At 59.5% G+C, this 13,969-nt stretch overlaps 1 protein-coding gene across 5 annotated transcripts in view; it reads right to left on the bottom strand.

Annotated features, from left to right (window-relative positions):
• Positions 1-258: 258 nt before the first annotated feature.
• Positions 259-13,969, bottom strand: part of PMEPA1 (prostate transmembrane protein, androgen induced 1) — a 50,191-nt gene continuing 36,480 nt past the window's right edge. For 4 of the 5 annotated variants that reach the window (XM_005880673.2, XM_014528705.1, XM_005880674.2 and 1 more), the window contains exons 2-4: positions 6,611-6,765; positions 2,149-2,202; positions 259-1,716 (exon numbers count right to left, since the gene is read on the bottom strand). In XM_005880673.2, coding sequence (XP_005880735.1) covers positions 1,168-1,716; positions 2,149-2,202; positions 6,611-6,765 — 758 coding nt within the window. In that variant the 3' untranslated portion in view covers positions 259-1,167. Of the gene's footprint in view, positions 1,717-2,148; positions 2,203-6,610; positions 6,766-6,862; positions 7,098-13,969 lie in introns of those variants that run through there. The other variant, XM_014528704.1, reaches the window with a different exon arrangement.

Below are 13,969 nucleotides of genomic sequence, written 5' to 3'. Positions count from 1 at the left end.
CAGCTCTGGTCTTCTGTTTTTGGCCCATTAAGTGGGAATCATCCGTAGAGAGCAAGACAGGGACAGGGTCACAGTCCTAGGACTTGGGGCCTTTCCTGTAGCCAGCGGACCGCACTGACCTTAACCGACCAGCTCTGGAGCCACCATCGAATTCTGCACAACAAGCCGTCTCTACCCCTCGGCGTGTCAATAGCAGCACCTTCGCCCCTGCCTATGGGGACCTTCACGATTAAAAAAAAATAGGAGGGAAAACTTAAATTCCTTCAGTAACAGTTTATTTTCAGTTGGGGAAGGCAAAGCCACCACCTGGAACTCGGTGCCTCTATGTCATGCGATTCAAAGGCTGTTCTGACCCCGAGGAGGAAACATGTCCCCTTCGGGCGGGAATGTGTAAGGACGGAAGAGTCTACCCCAGGCACAGCGCCCACTGCGGAGCGGAGAGCCTGTCCCAGCCTCTCCGCCCAGGCGGAGCCCCTCTGCCCGCCGCCGGGCTGGGCATCTCTCCCTTAGAGTCTCGACAAACATGATAAAAGTTTCCGTCAAACAAGCACTGACATATTTATATTAAAAAATAGTGCAAAAGCTCAACATTTATATAAATAACTCTAGACCCCTGCTCTGTCATTGCTTTCTTTACAAGGTAATACACACGTTCTGAGACGGCACGCCGAAGGGGCCACTTTCTCTTCCAGCTCAGAAAACCGCCTGTGTGTGTTTATAGGACTCTTCTAATACAAAAATACTCCTGCCCTCGCACATAGTTTCTCTTACTTTATATATATTTTTATATATAATATTGCAGATCTTTAAACAAAGGTTTTGTGCAAATATGTTTTTAAAGTTAAGTGAAATCGTCATCAACAAACGAAAGGAAGCCTTCACGAAGCTCGACTAGCAACAGAAAAAACGAGGGGAGAATTGTTTTTTCTCTTTTGCCTTCAAGACACGGCTCAACAAAGAAACATGGGTTGTGTGTGTGTGTGTGTGTGTTGTTTTGCAAGCTTTCTTAGCTTGTGCATCCGGACCAGACAGACATGTAACTATTTTTATACACAGGGAGGGGGAGGGGATGGCGACGCGCGTGTCCGGCCCGGCCTCCTCTCTCTTCTTAGAAGTGCGGAGTGTTTTGCCTTTTCACCCACCACTGCCCTGGCCGCCGCCGGGACCCTAGAGAGGGTGTCCCTTCTGCTTCTCCTTCTCTTGGCTCCAGGCGGCGGCGCTCTCCAGGGCCGCGAGGTGCGCGGGGTGCAGCCGGGCCCCCTCCAGCAGGGAGGCCGGCGTGCTGCTCTGCTGATGCTGGAAGGCTGCGGACCCGGGGTAGTGCCCGATGACCTCGCTGTAGGTGGGGGGCGGCCCCTCCATGCGCCCGCCGCCCCCGTAGCACGTGGCGCTGATGCCCGAGTTGCTGCTGGGGGGACAGGGGCCACCCAGCATGGCGCTGTCCATCAGGTCGCTGTCGAAGATGGTCCTGTTTGGGGGCGCGCGCACCGACTCGCGGTTGAGCTCCAGCTGCTGCTCGGGGTCCCGCAGCTGGAGGGTGCAGGGGCCCTGGTAGGGCGGCGGCTCCTCCCCGTCTGACAGCGAGATGGTGGGCGGCAGGTCGATCTCATGCTGCAGGTAGGGGTAGGTGGGCTGGAAGCGGTGGAAGCGGTCCCGCTGGGCGAAGGGGGGCACGGCCAGGCGGTCCGTGGGCCTCGGTGGGGCGTAGACCTGAGGCTGGAGGGAGCAGAGCAGAGTGAGGGTCCCCAGAAGCAGGGCCCAAGCAAGGATGGCTGCGTGCGACTCTGCTCTCTGGGGAAAGGGAGGGAAGGGCGGGCGGGAGGCGAGCCTGGAGCCTGGCCTCCACCTGAGAACCGCCCCCTCCATCAGCAAGGGGCCTGGGATCATCACAGAGCTCAAGAGGGGCCGCCTTGGCTGGCCTGGGGCAGACACGGGGCGCTCCCTGGGGTAGGTGCATACTGTCCGGGCAGGGGGGACCAGCCACCGCACATTTCTTCTGAGAAGGGCAGCGTGTGAGCCTGTAGCAGCCAGCGGTTCAGGCCCGGGAAGGGCACCGCTGGGCTTGGGGGCTTCTGGGTCCACTAAAGCACTTGGGAGGGCAGGTACAGGGCAGGAGGGGAAGGGGTGGGCAGGCACACTGGGGCTCACCTCTGGGATTCCACTGCCGGACACGGTGCTGTCTGAGGGCCAGAGGCATCCTTCCTGTGTGGGAGGAGAGAGGCAGGTCAGGGGATGAAGCACAGCTGAGAGCCAGGGTCCACCCGGTTCTGACCCTGGGACCTTGAATTTGGAATGAGACCTTGCACTCTCCACCTCTCTCCATCCCCACCGGGCCTGGACACCTCTCAGACACCCAGTTCTGGGCTCCCACTCTGTCCCTGAAAATGCACCCTCCACACTTTCTAAAACATGCAGCTGAATCTCCTTTCTCCGAACCCTCCAGCGCCTCTTATGGACCTTAGAATAAATCCAAAGTAACCCATGTACTAGCTGCTAAGAAAGCCTGGCCGGAACCAGCCCTCCTGGCCTTGGCCACCCCTTCCTGGCTGTGCCACCGTGGGCAAGTGGCTGAATTCCAGCATTGAAGGAGTGGAGCGTGCAAACCGCTCGGAGTGCACGTGCCCTCTGCGAGCATATGAACACATCGGACGCCATCACTACGCTGTCTCCAGCCCTGCTGACTGCTATCTAGTGCGTCGAAATGCTAAGTGTGCACCTCAGGGCCTTTGCACTGGCCACCCCACTGCATGGCCAACTCCTTGTTTTTTTCTTTTTATCCTCACACGAGGATGCATGTATTGCTTTCAGAGATAGGAAGGGAGGGAGAGATGGAGGAAGGAGAGAGAGGGAGATGTGTGAGAGAGAAACATTGATCTGTTGCTTCCAGGTTGTGCCCTGACCGGGAATCAAATCCAAGACCCTTCTTGCACGGGATGATGCTCCAACCAATTGAGCCACCCAGCCAGGCTCCTTGCTTTGTAATCCCAGTGTCCCCTGCAGACTTCCTCTGACACCACACCTAGAGGGCCCTCACCCATTACAAATCCTGTCCTCTAATGACTTCCCTCACAAGAACATCTTGTCTCCTTGTTTATTTAGCTCTTGACTGCCTTGGCCTCCCATTGTGAGCCCAGGTTACAGGTGAAGAAATACAAGAGTTAATAAGGGAAGCCCCACCTAGCTGCTCTGCCACGACATGATTCAGTGAGTCAACAAATGTGGATGTGGCCCACTTCTGTGCCAAGCTCCGGGCCAGGTGCCAGGCATGTCGCTGCCACCTCATGAGGCTTATGCCCTCTGCCCTGAAACTCTGGGTGGGGCCTGCAGCTCCCCTGGGGAATGGAGAGGGCTGGCTCTGGACTCCAGTCTGCCCATGGGCAGCCAGGCTGCACCGGCTCTGTGTGAGTTCCAGCCACATGCTGGCTCCCTCATACCTACTACCCGCTGCGGGCAGCGTCTGCCCTGCTCAGGCCACCCTGACCTTGGCCCGTCAGAGGTTAGTGAGTGAGCCCACCTCACAGAGGGACCAGGGGACAGGAAACGGCATGCTCCGCAGACGTCGGGGCCCTCAGCTCCCACGGAGCTGGAAACCCTGCCCGAGGTTCCCGGGACCTCTATCATCTGATGAAAGACCCCGCCCTCTGTACTGAGATTCCTATTTCACATGCTCCGCAGACGTCGGGGCCCTCAGCTCCCACGGAGCTGGAAACCCTGCCCGAGGTTCCCGGGACCTCTATCATCAGACGAAAGACCCCGCCCTCTGTACTGAGATTCCTGTTTCATGTGGAGAGACCCGAGGGCCAGGAAAGTGGGACCCCCCACACCAGGATCAGTTCATCGGAGGGGCAAAAAAAATTAAAAATTAAAACTAGCTTTATTGAGATATACCTGACATATAATAAACTGCACATATTCAAAGTATATAACGTGGCTAAACTTTGGCTCATGTATATTCCAGGAACCCATCACCACAATCAGAATAACAAACTCATCCATCATCCCATTCATTTCACTGGGGGCACGTTTTCTGGAGGGCTCCCAGTTGAGGATTCCCTGGAGGGCTGCAATTTCCGACATGGCCACTAGGCGGCCCTGTGTCTCTCAAAACTGTCCCAACAGGAATGCACTGACTAAACCAGGAAGACTCATGGGGCCTAGTATGTTCCAGGTGTGGGGAAGCAGAGAGCAGACATACACTGTTACTGTTAATGTGGTCGTCCATGGCCATTTTGGGACTAATATTAATAATGCCATATCAATTGCTGCCTTGGTGTCAGGCACTGTGATAAGCTCTTTTAAGCATCATTTCAATTCTCCCAGTCAACCAACCACCTGCTCCCAAGTGGAATCGGAGCCCTGGGGAGGGGTGCAAGCAGCCAAGGCGTCTTGGATGAAATGTGACCCATACAAGCCCCTCTAAAAGTCTCCTGTGAGGCCCTCCAGCTAAGCCCGGCAGGACGTGGCCGCCAACACCTCTTCCCCACCTCCACCCCCACCGGCGGAGCCCTAGCCCAGAGGTTCTCCACCTGGTTGCAAATTAGCACCACCCAAGAAGGTTACGAAACACCTGTCAGCGCCTGGGTGCCCCACTGCAGACCCAGAACCACCCACCATCCCTGCCACTGACTACCTCCAACTCCTGCACCTGGAGGTCACCTCCTCCTTCAGGGAGTTCCAGGAACCAGCCACCGGGCCAGACGCCTGCCTGGAGGCTCCCACAGCAGCCCAGCTCCCCCCAGCCTGGCCCAGAACCCACCGCCAAGACAGCACTGTACTCAAGTAGAACCCCTGCCAAGAGGCCGGTTCTTCCTCGCCTTGTTCCCCAATTCAGTGAATGGCCCCAACATCTTTCCAGATCAAATGCCAGACCCCCAGGGTTGTTCCTGACAGCTCCTTCTTGCCCCGCTCCCATCCCTAGCACCCCAGGCTCCATCTGGCTCCTTTTCTTTCTAGAAGCTTCCTTGTGGTGAGCCCGTCCAGCCCGGCATGGCTTCCCCATGTAGAACCAGGGGTCTGCGAACTGTTTCCTAAAGGGCCAGAGAGTGAGCTAGTTCCTGCTTGGTGAGGCAGACAGTCGGTTACATCACTAACAACGTTGCTCTGGGGCAAGCACAGCCACCAGGGAAGATTCCATGGGAATGGGCTTGACTGCATGCCAGTGAGGAAACAAATACCGAGAAAGTCACCCCGCAAAGGGGCCACGGCAGGGCAGCCAGGCCGCTGGGCCCAGCCCCAGGCAGACGGTGGCAGGGTTTGGGTCTCTGGGAGGTTGCTGGGCCCGGAGACTCCTCAGACACGCCCTGTCTGGTAGGGGGTCCCCAGGGGAGCTGCCACAGGCCTAACAAGGCTGTGTTTACCCATCCAGGCGTCCCTGGGGACCTGTGCAGGTGGCTGGGTAGAGGGCAGGGGGGAGGGGCGCCTTTCTTTTAGCCCTGGGTCTCCTGAGTCCTAACCTCCGTCTGGGCGTGAAGTCCTAGGTGCTGCCACAGAGCTGCCTCCCTCCCTGGAAGCAGGCACGCCTCCCCCGGGAGCCTCTGCACCTCCACCTCCATACTCTCATAGGCTGGACCACATGGGGCAGCGGGAGAAAGGCCAGCTCCACCCATTCCACAGATGCTCACTCGGGCTCGGAGGGAAGGGGACCCACTGGAGCATGCCTATAGGGCTGGAGTATTCTCCTTTGTGCAAAAGGCCCTCACTTGCTCCAGCCCCGAGGGAGAACAAACGGGCTGTGGGCTCTTCAAACCTCTCAAACCGCCACTTAAGAGCTGTGAGGCCTCAGGCTAGTGTTCCCACCTCTCTGAGCCTGTTCTCTGTAAAACGGGTAAGTGAAGACCAGACTGTGCATTGCAGCTGGTGGCCCGTCGCTAGGGTAACAGCAGCAACGACCAAGCACACAGGCGAGCCCTGGCTGCGGAAGCCTGGATCCCTTCTGAGCAGCCGTGCCCTCTGCATACACGGGGGCTCAGGCTGAGCACCCAGTGTTCCCGCCGAAGGGACCAGAGCGGCCGCTCCTTGCCCTGGCAACCTGGTGACACACTGAGGCTGCGCCTGACGCAAGCAGAGAGGCCCGAACCTGCCCGGACAGGTCTGCCTGCGGGCTTGGCTCAGCCCGAGACCCGGGAACTGGGAGGCCACACCCAGCGCCGCCTCCTGTCCTGTCGCTGTCCTCCCGGTGCCCAAAGAACACGGACTCAGAGATGTGCGCCGCCTGCAGTCTCGGGGCTGCCAGGTGCCACCTTCCCTGATTCCCAGCTGCCCTCAGACCCAGCGCCTGCCCCCGGCTTTCACACAAGTGGGACTGAAGCCCCGTTTCATGAAGGAGGGACTGGTCCGAGGGCACACGGCCGGGACCGGTGGAGCTGGGATTAAACTCGGCCCCGAGAAGGGCCCTTCCCCGGGTGACGTGCTGCCGCCAAGAGTCCCTGCCCGACGCCCGGAGGCGCTGGCTGAGAGGAAGGGCTCGCCCGTGTCTGGGTCACCGCAGGGCTCGGCACCGGAGCCACCACCCGTCTGCCCGGCCTCCGCCTGAGCCCGGAGCTCTGTCCCCTGTAGTTCCTGGGAGGCCCCGCCGTGGGGCACCCCGTCACGTCCCGAGGGCGGCACTTACTGAGGACAGGGCGTCGTCTCTCCTCCTGCCCTGGCTGTGCCGGCCGATGAAGGAGCGTGCGGACAGCTTGTAGTGGCTGAGCAGGCACGTGATCACCACCACCATCACCATCACCACCACCACGATGATGGTGATCTCCACGAACTCCAGCTCCGCTGCAAGAGCAAGGGGACGCGTGAGACCCGGGAGCCCGACACGGCCCCCCACACCCGGCCCATAAACGCCACGGCTCCTGCAGACACCCCAACTCACAGAGACGACGCGAACAATCACACCACACGCGCCACCCTCTGGCCAAGAGGCTCACAACAACCAGCCCCCGTGGCCGCAGATACTGCAGTTCCCATTTCTTATTTCTGGTTTTGTTTCGTTTCCCCTCGAAGACAGAAAACCTCTCAAGTGCTGGGAAAGGAAGGGTATTCTGATCTGCTGACTTAGCGGGTCCCTGTTGAGGGGCTCGGCAGGTGGCCATGGCTGGTGCCAGCAGAGCCCTTACCTCCCCGCCCCCTCCCCCGCACCCCAAGGTGACGCTGGTGTCGGTCCTGGCGGGACTGGTGCTGACATGCAGAGGGGCCACCAGCCAGCAGGTGTCAGCCTCCCAGCCCGCTGGGCAGAACGCCCTGTCCAACAAGCAGGGGATAGTGCCTCCTGACCCCGACGGACAGGGAGACTCCACAGCGCCACCAGGCACTCCAGAGCCACTCGCTGGGGGGCCCCAGGGCAGGTTCAAGCTCACGGCCACTTGGCTCAGCCAAGACAGAGGAGTGGAGTGGGCGGGGTGGCACGGGCTGCAGGTGAGGTGTGGCTGTGGCTGCAGGTGAGGTGTGGCTGCAGGTGAGGCGTGGCTGTGGCTGCAGGTGAGGTGTGGCTGTGGCTGCGGGTGAGGCTTGGCTGTGGCTGTGGGTGAGGTGTGACTGTGGCTGCGGGTGAGGCGTGGCTGTGGCTGAGGTGTGGCTGTGGCATGGCTGTGGCTGTGGCTGCGGGTGAGGTGTGGCTGTGGCTGAGGTGTGGCTGTGGCTGTGGCTGCAGGTGAGGTGTGGCTGCAGGTGAGGTGTGGCTGTGGCTGTAGGTGAGGTGTGGCTGTAGGTGAGGCGTGGCTGTGGCTGAGGCGTGGCTGTGGCTGCGGGTGAGGTGTGGCTGTGTTAGCGCTCTGCCCCCAACTGGGTCCACCCAAACTCCAAGCCCTGCAGGGCCAGCCCCTCTTGACTCTGGTCTGTTTTCCGGAGGATTCTAGCAGTGAACGTTACTTTGGTCCAACCACGGAAGCCTCTCCACACTGAGCCACATCCTCCGGGAGCCCTGGCCCCTTCTTCGGGTTTCCAGGATGCCCACCTTCTCCTTATATATCTGCCCACTTGGCACCATTAGTAAGTCAGGCAAGTCTGCCCCCCAGGGGACATGTGGCAATATCTGGGGACAGGAGTGAAGGTCACAACAGGGAGTACTCCTGGCATGTGGTGGGCAGGGGCCAGCAGTGCTGTGCAACCTCCTTTCATGTACAGAATGCCCAGTGACAGGAACAGTGGCACAGGCATCCTGTGTGGGGCCAAGAACAGCCCAAGGCCACTATCATCAGCCATCTCAGAGGTGGGGTGACAGACTCCTGTAGCCCAAAGGTCCAGAATTGGTGGCTCCTCCCACGGTCATTGACCCAGGAATTTAATTGGAGTTTGGGCCTCGGCTCTGGCCCGTGGGTGGGACTGTGTCTCCTTTTTGCTCTGGAGGGGCCTGGCTCTTTTCGGCGGGAGGATGGCCGGGGCTTTGGTGAGACACGGAGCCGTGAGAAGGCTGGGGCCCCGCCAGGCAGAGACTCGGCAGCCGCCACCACCCTCCGGACACCCTGAGTTCTTGCCAGGAAGGCGGGCCTGGCTTGGGCAAAGGCCAGGCGTCTGGCCTCAACCCAGGAACTATGGCCACACCTCTTGCCTCCCCAGACAGGCTGGTCCCGGGCCTGGCAGCCTGGCTTGATTCCATGGGCCAGGTCCTGGCGGTTAGGACCCAGGATAAAGCCACCCATTCAGGGACACACAGGCCGGCTGTGTGCAACACCGAGGCCTCCCCCGAGGGGCCTGTGACTCCCCGCCCCCCGCCTGGCCCACTCTGCACCCAGCCGGACAGCAGCGGTGGGCACCCGTCTCCCCTCCCCCGCTGTCTCTAGGGGCCCTGCCCACGCTGGGCCTGGAGGGGCTGCCTTTGTCCCTGCCCAGGCAGCTCGCAGGACCCAGGCCAGGCTCTGCCCTCCTGCTGGTGTCGCCAGGCCCAGATGGCGACAGTGGCTGCAGCACAGGGCTGCCGGCCCCCAGGCCCATGGGGCCCCATAGAGCGAGTGGGTGTGAAGTTCCACGGACAGCCAAGAGGGGCCCAGAGGACCTGGTTTCTGGGGTCCAGAAATGAGCACAGCTCCTGATAGCACTGCTGTACCCACCCAGGTGCCAGCCACGACCCCACGAAGGCACAGGCCACAAAACCCCTGTGGCGGGGGAGGGAGAAACTCAGAAAAAGAAAGTACAGCTGGTTTGGGGTCATATTGTGGAAGCCAAGCCGTGGGGTCTGGGCCCAGAGCAGGGAGGAGACTGGCCAGGGTCCCCGAGCCTCTGTGTGGCCCAGGCCCGCACAGCCGCTGTGGCCTGACGTGGCTCAGTCCATGCCTGCTGCCCAAGCCAAGGGGGGGACAAGGGCAGCTGCCCGGGAAGCCTGTGGCTGGTGATGTGCTGCACTCAGGGAGCGTGCCCTTAAGGCAGCGGTTCTCAACCTGTGGATCGCGACCCCTTTGGGGGTCGAACGACCCTTTCACAGGGGTCGCCTAAGACCATCGGAAAACACATATATAATTACATATTGTTTTTGTGATTAATCACTATGCTTTAATTATGTTCAATTTGTAACAATGAAAATACATCCTGCATATCAGATATTTACATTACGATTCATAACAGTAGCAAAATTACAGTCATGAAGTAGCAACGAAAATAATTTTATGGGTGGGGGTCACCACAACATGAGGAACTGTATTAAAGGGTCGCGGCATTAGGAAGGTTGAGAACCACTGCCTTAAGGTGACCGTGATTACTGGGGACTCACCAGCACCCCAGCGACAGCAAAACAAGGGCAGCCCAAACCTATTAGCCCGAAGAGAAAGGGGCAACCTGGATGCCAGGCCACGCCTGGCACAAAGGCTCGGGGGGCACTGAGTGGGCAGGAGCCCAGCAGCGGACTCCCCGGGCCAGGAGAGAACGCCCTGGGCGGGGGGCTGGCCTTGGCTGTGGGATGAGGGGACTCTGGTCCTGCTGACAGCACCCCCATGCACTCTCACAAGCAGAGGACATGAACCCCTTCTCTGGGACGTGCACCCCGAAAGCACCTGCTGGGAAAGGTTGCACACTGGAGGCCTGAGGACATCTGCACCCACAGTCCCCGAAACAGGTGGGCGGCCACCCTCTACACAGGCTGTGCCATCGCTCGGCCCAAGCCCCTCCCAGGTCTGTCACTGGCCTGGCTCCTTGGGTAGCTGGGGCCTCAGCACTGTGTGACCCTCACTCCGGCTCCAAAGAGGGGGAGCACTCACAGCATGAGCCCCTCTCCCCAGGCCACACACCCCTCTGGAAGGCGCTGCTGCTGGAACCCCATGGGCCAAAGTGGACAGTGCCCAGGCGGCTCTCCAGTGGGCCCACCTCCCCATCTCCCCAGAACCTAGGGACCCTCCGGGAGGCTGCCCCGCCTCTAATGCCAGCAACTCACCAAGAGCTTTAAAGGCACTGGGAGGCCAAGCACAGGGTGGGCGGCTTCAGACCTCCAGCCAAGGCGGAGTCCCAGGTCACTCAGCTGCCAATGGTAGGTGCAGGGCCCTGCCTCAGTTTCCCCAACCCGACAGACCTCCCTTTACCTGGACAGGAGGCCAAGTGGCCTGGATGGTACATGCAGAGGTGGGACCTCCCACTGACCCCCGAACTTAAGTCCCCAATCTCCTGTGACCACAGGACTCAATGCCAGAGCCTGGTCGTCACAAAGGGGACAGAGCGAGATGGGGTGGGCGGGCTGGTCCACAGCCCCACTCGCGGTGCTCATGGTAACTACTTGCTGTAACCATGGTGACGGTGCTAACAGCCGCAGCATGTGCTGGCCCAGCATTGAGCTCTGTTTCCCCGAGTGATGAGGTGGGTGCCATCCCCATCCCCAGTTTGCAGACCAGCAAACTGAGGCTCAGGGAGCAGCTGCCTTGGGCCAAACCTAGAAAAAGCAGGGCCAGGTCCTGAACCCAGAGCCTCCCTGAGAGCTGAAACGGGAAAGGGCCTTGTTCTGCTCAGTTCTCCCGACTCCCACACCCCGAGCGCCTCTGAGGACACCTGCGTCTGCCAGCTACGAGGTGTGACCACACCTTGGGCACATGCACCGCTGTGAGCCCCAGTTACAACCTGGAAAGAGCTCAGAGGACAGGACAGCAGGTGCTCCGCGGTCACCGTCATCACGACTCCCAACACCCCTGTGGGGACCAATGGCACCCCTCCCCCAGGCTGGCGCCCTGGAAATGCTGGCTGTCCCAGGGTTCAGGGTTTGGGGCACGGTCATCCAAAAGGCCGCCCAGGCTGGCAGCTGGGTCCGAGGCCACCAGGGACTATGGCCCTTGTCCCTGCTCCGGGGACCCGGCTGTGAGACGGAGCCCTCGGGAAAGACACGGCACTTCCCTCACTGCGTTCGGGCATCAGGTCTGCTCCGTGGGTGGGCGAGAGCAGCCATCCTTGCACTCTGTACCCTCCTTGGGGTGGGGGTGCATGTGGCAGGCTCCGGGGGTGACCGGGCCCTTCTCCCATGTGCAGAGTAAGGCCACTCTAGTTTAATTTAGCGTCCCCTTTCCTTGTGAATAATTCCACACGAACGGGTCCCTCCGCCGCCTGGGAGTGGTCAGACCCCCCTGCTTTTATCTTCTCTCCAAAGACAGACGCGGTCGCTGTGGGGTCCACGCACCTCGGATCCCCTGGGTGTCCGGCGCGGCCCGAATCCTACAGACATCGCTTTATGGAATCCTCACTGTCATTCTGTGACCTCCCTCCCCCTTGACAGATGAGGACACGGAGGCTGAGAGGTGAGGGCTGGCTGAAGGCACACAGCCCACGGGCCCCGGGGAGGCCGACTGCCCACACCCAGGCCTGAGTCCCATGGCTCCAGGGTCGCAAACAGCTCAGTTCAGGCAAAGGCCTCGTGTTAACGGGACTGGCCACCTGGCTGGAGCGTCACCCACCACGTGGTCCTGGAAGCCAGTGTCTGTGGCCAGTGGTGCCCATCTCTCTCCGCCAACACGGAGGAGAGTGAGGACAGTGAGGAAGGAACCTCTTGCCAGGCACAGGGAGCTGTGGGCACCGCCCAGGGCATTTCGCAAAGACATGAGCAGCTGCCCTCGCCTCTGCCACTGTCCGGGTGCCAAGCGCCTCGCCAGAACAGGATTCCCGCTTTAGCTCCCACGACCACCCGGGTGCATGCAGCCCCTCACAGCCAGGAGCCGAGGCCAGGAGCGTCCCGAAGCCACGGCTGCCAGGATGCTCTCTCAGAACCTGGTTGTTAAGATTCCATTAAATCGTGGCTTAAAAAGAAATCAATTATTTCAAATAGTTATGAAACACTCAACCAGATCTGTGACACGGGAAGAATACGCAGGGTTACATTTTCGACGCGATCGCATGAAATTGGGCCTGGCAGGTTTCAATGGGTTTTGGACCCGTGCTCCCCACTGACCACAGCGCGGGTGTGGCTGGCACCGCTGTGGTCTGGAGCACGTGTTCCCAAGGGGGGAGTGGAGGGAAAGATGTGATTCTTTTGAGTCCGAGTTTATGGCCCCCTGTTCTTGATGACAGAGCTGCCACCTGAATTATGGGCAGGAGCCTGGGCCACTTCCCAGCTGTAAACGGGGAGGGGCTGGTGTAGGATTTGCTAATCTGTGCCAAGAGCAGGCCTGGCCGTGCAAGTATCTACACTAACAAAAGCCTAGGTGGCCCTCGCGCGACGTTGTCACAAGATGGCCATGCGCACAGTGGAGGCGGGGACCGGCGGCCGCTCCGCGCTGTGAGGCCTGGGGGTCCCGTGGCTCCATGTAGCGTGGTGGAGGCAGGTTGCAGCAGGGGAGGGCAGTTGTGGGCAATCGGGCCGGCAGGGGAAGGCAGTTAAGGGTGATCAGGCCGGCAGGGGAGTGGTTAGGGGGCAATCAGGCAGGCAGGCAGAGGGGTTAGGGGCAATCAGACTGCTGTTAGAAGACAGCAGTCCTGGATTGTGAGAGCATAGTGGGACATCCCCCGAGGGGTCCCAGATTGGAGAGAGGGTGCAAGGCAGGCTGAGGGGACCTCCCCACCATGCACGAATTTTGTGCACCGGGCCACTGGTTATATATAAGTGGGTGTGATGGCCACTGAGATTTTGGGGAATCATTTGAGTGGAAGTGGGGTACTGGGCTCATTTTTCTCTCCTCAGCTGGGGAGCCAGGCCAGAGTTCGCTGGCTCCTGCCAGCCCACGGGAGCTTCCAGACCAGATGAGACGACCCCCCACCACCCGTGTCTGCTCCGGGCGGAGGGGCAGCCCGCACGCTTCCTGGTTGACAAGCAGCCCGTGCAGCTGCCCCTGTCTGGCCTCCCGGCAGCACACTGAGGAATTAGAAACTGGCGCTGTCTGAAACTTATGAAAATCTAATCTTGTTAGGCCTGCCTGGGTGAGACCCACCAGGGAAGGCCTCATTGTCATTCCACGGCACCCCAGCCTGCCTGGGTTCCAGCCACTTCATTTACTGTCCCTCCTCCCTCCCCTACCCCCACTGCATTTGAATAAAAACCCAGCCCAACCCCCACCCCCCACCCCCAACTTTCAAATAAAATCAAACCAGACATCAAAGGAACAACTTTCTGATCTCTCCTGGAACCTTTTCTTTTCTTTCTTCCTTTCTTTATTGAATTTATTGGGGTGACATTGGTTAAGAAAATTATGTAAGTTTCAGGTGTACAATTCTTTAACACGTCATCTGTATGCTCCTGGTGCCATTCACTTCAAACACCTCCACGGCACGATAATTTCTTGGGTACGATCATTTATAGTTTACAAAAAAATGGGTATCTTCCTCTTGAGGTTTGGGGGTGAGCAACAAACCTGGCCAGTTTTCTTGTTTTTTTAAAACAAAATGTACCGGCCCTGGCCAGTGTTTCTTGGTGATCAGAGCGGCCCACACACCGAAGGGTCTTGGTTCGATTCCCAGCCAAGGGCAAATACCTCAGTTGCAGGTTCGATTCCCGGTCCTGGTTAGGGTGCGTTAGGGAGGCAACTCATCAATGTGTCTCTCTCACGTTGATGTTTCTCTCTCTCTCCTTCCTCCTCCCTTCCTCTCT

The sequence above is a fragment of the Myotis brandtii genome, unplaced genomic scaffold, assembly GCF_000412655.1.
Source record: "Myotis brandtii unplaced genomic scaffold, ASM41265v1 scaffold647, whole genome shotgun sequence".
NCBI lineage: Eukaryota > Metazoa > Chordata > Mammalia > Chiroptera > Vespertilionidae > Myotis > Myotis brandtii.
Note: the sequence above shows the minus strand (reverse complement) of the source record. Positions and strands in the feature narration are given on the sequence as shown.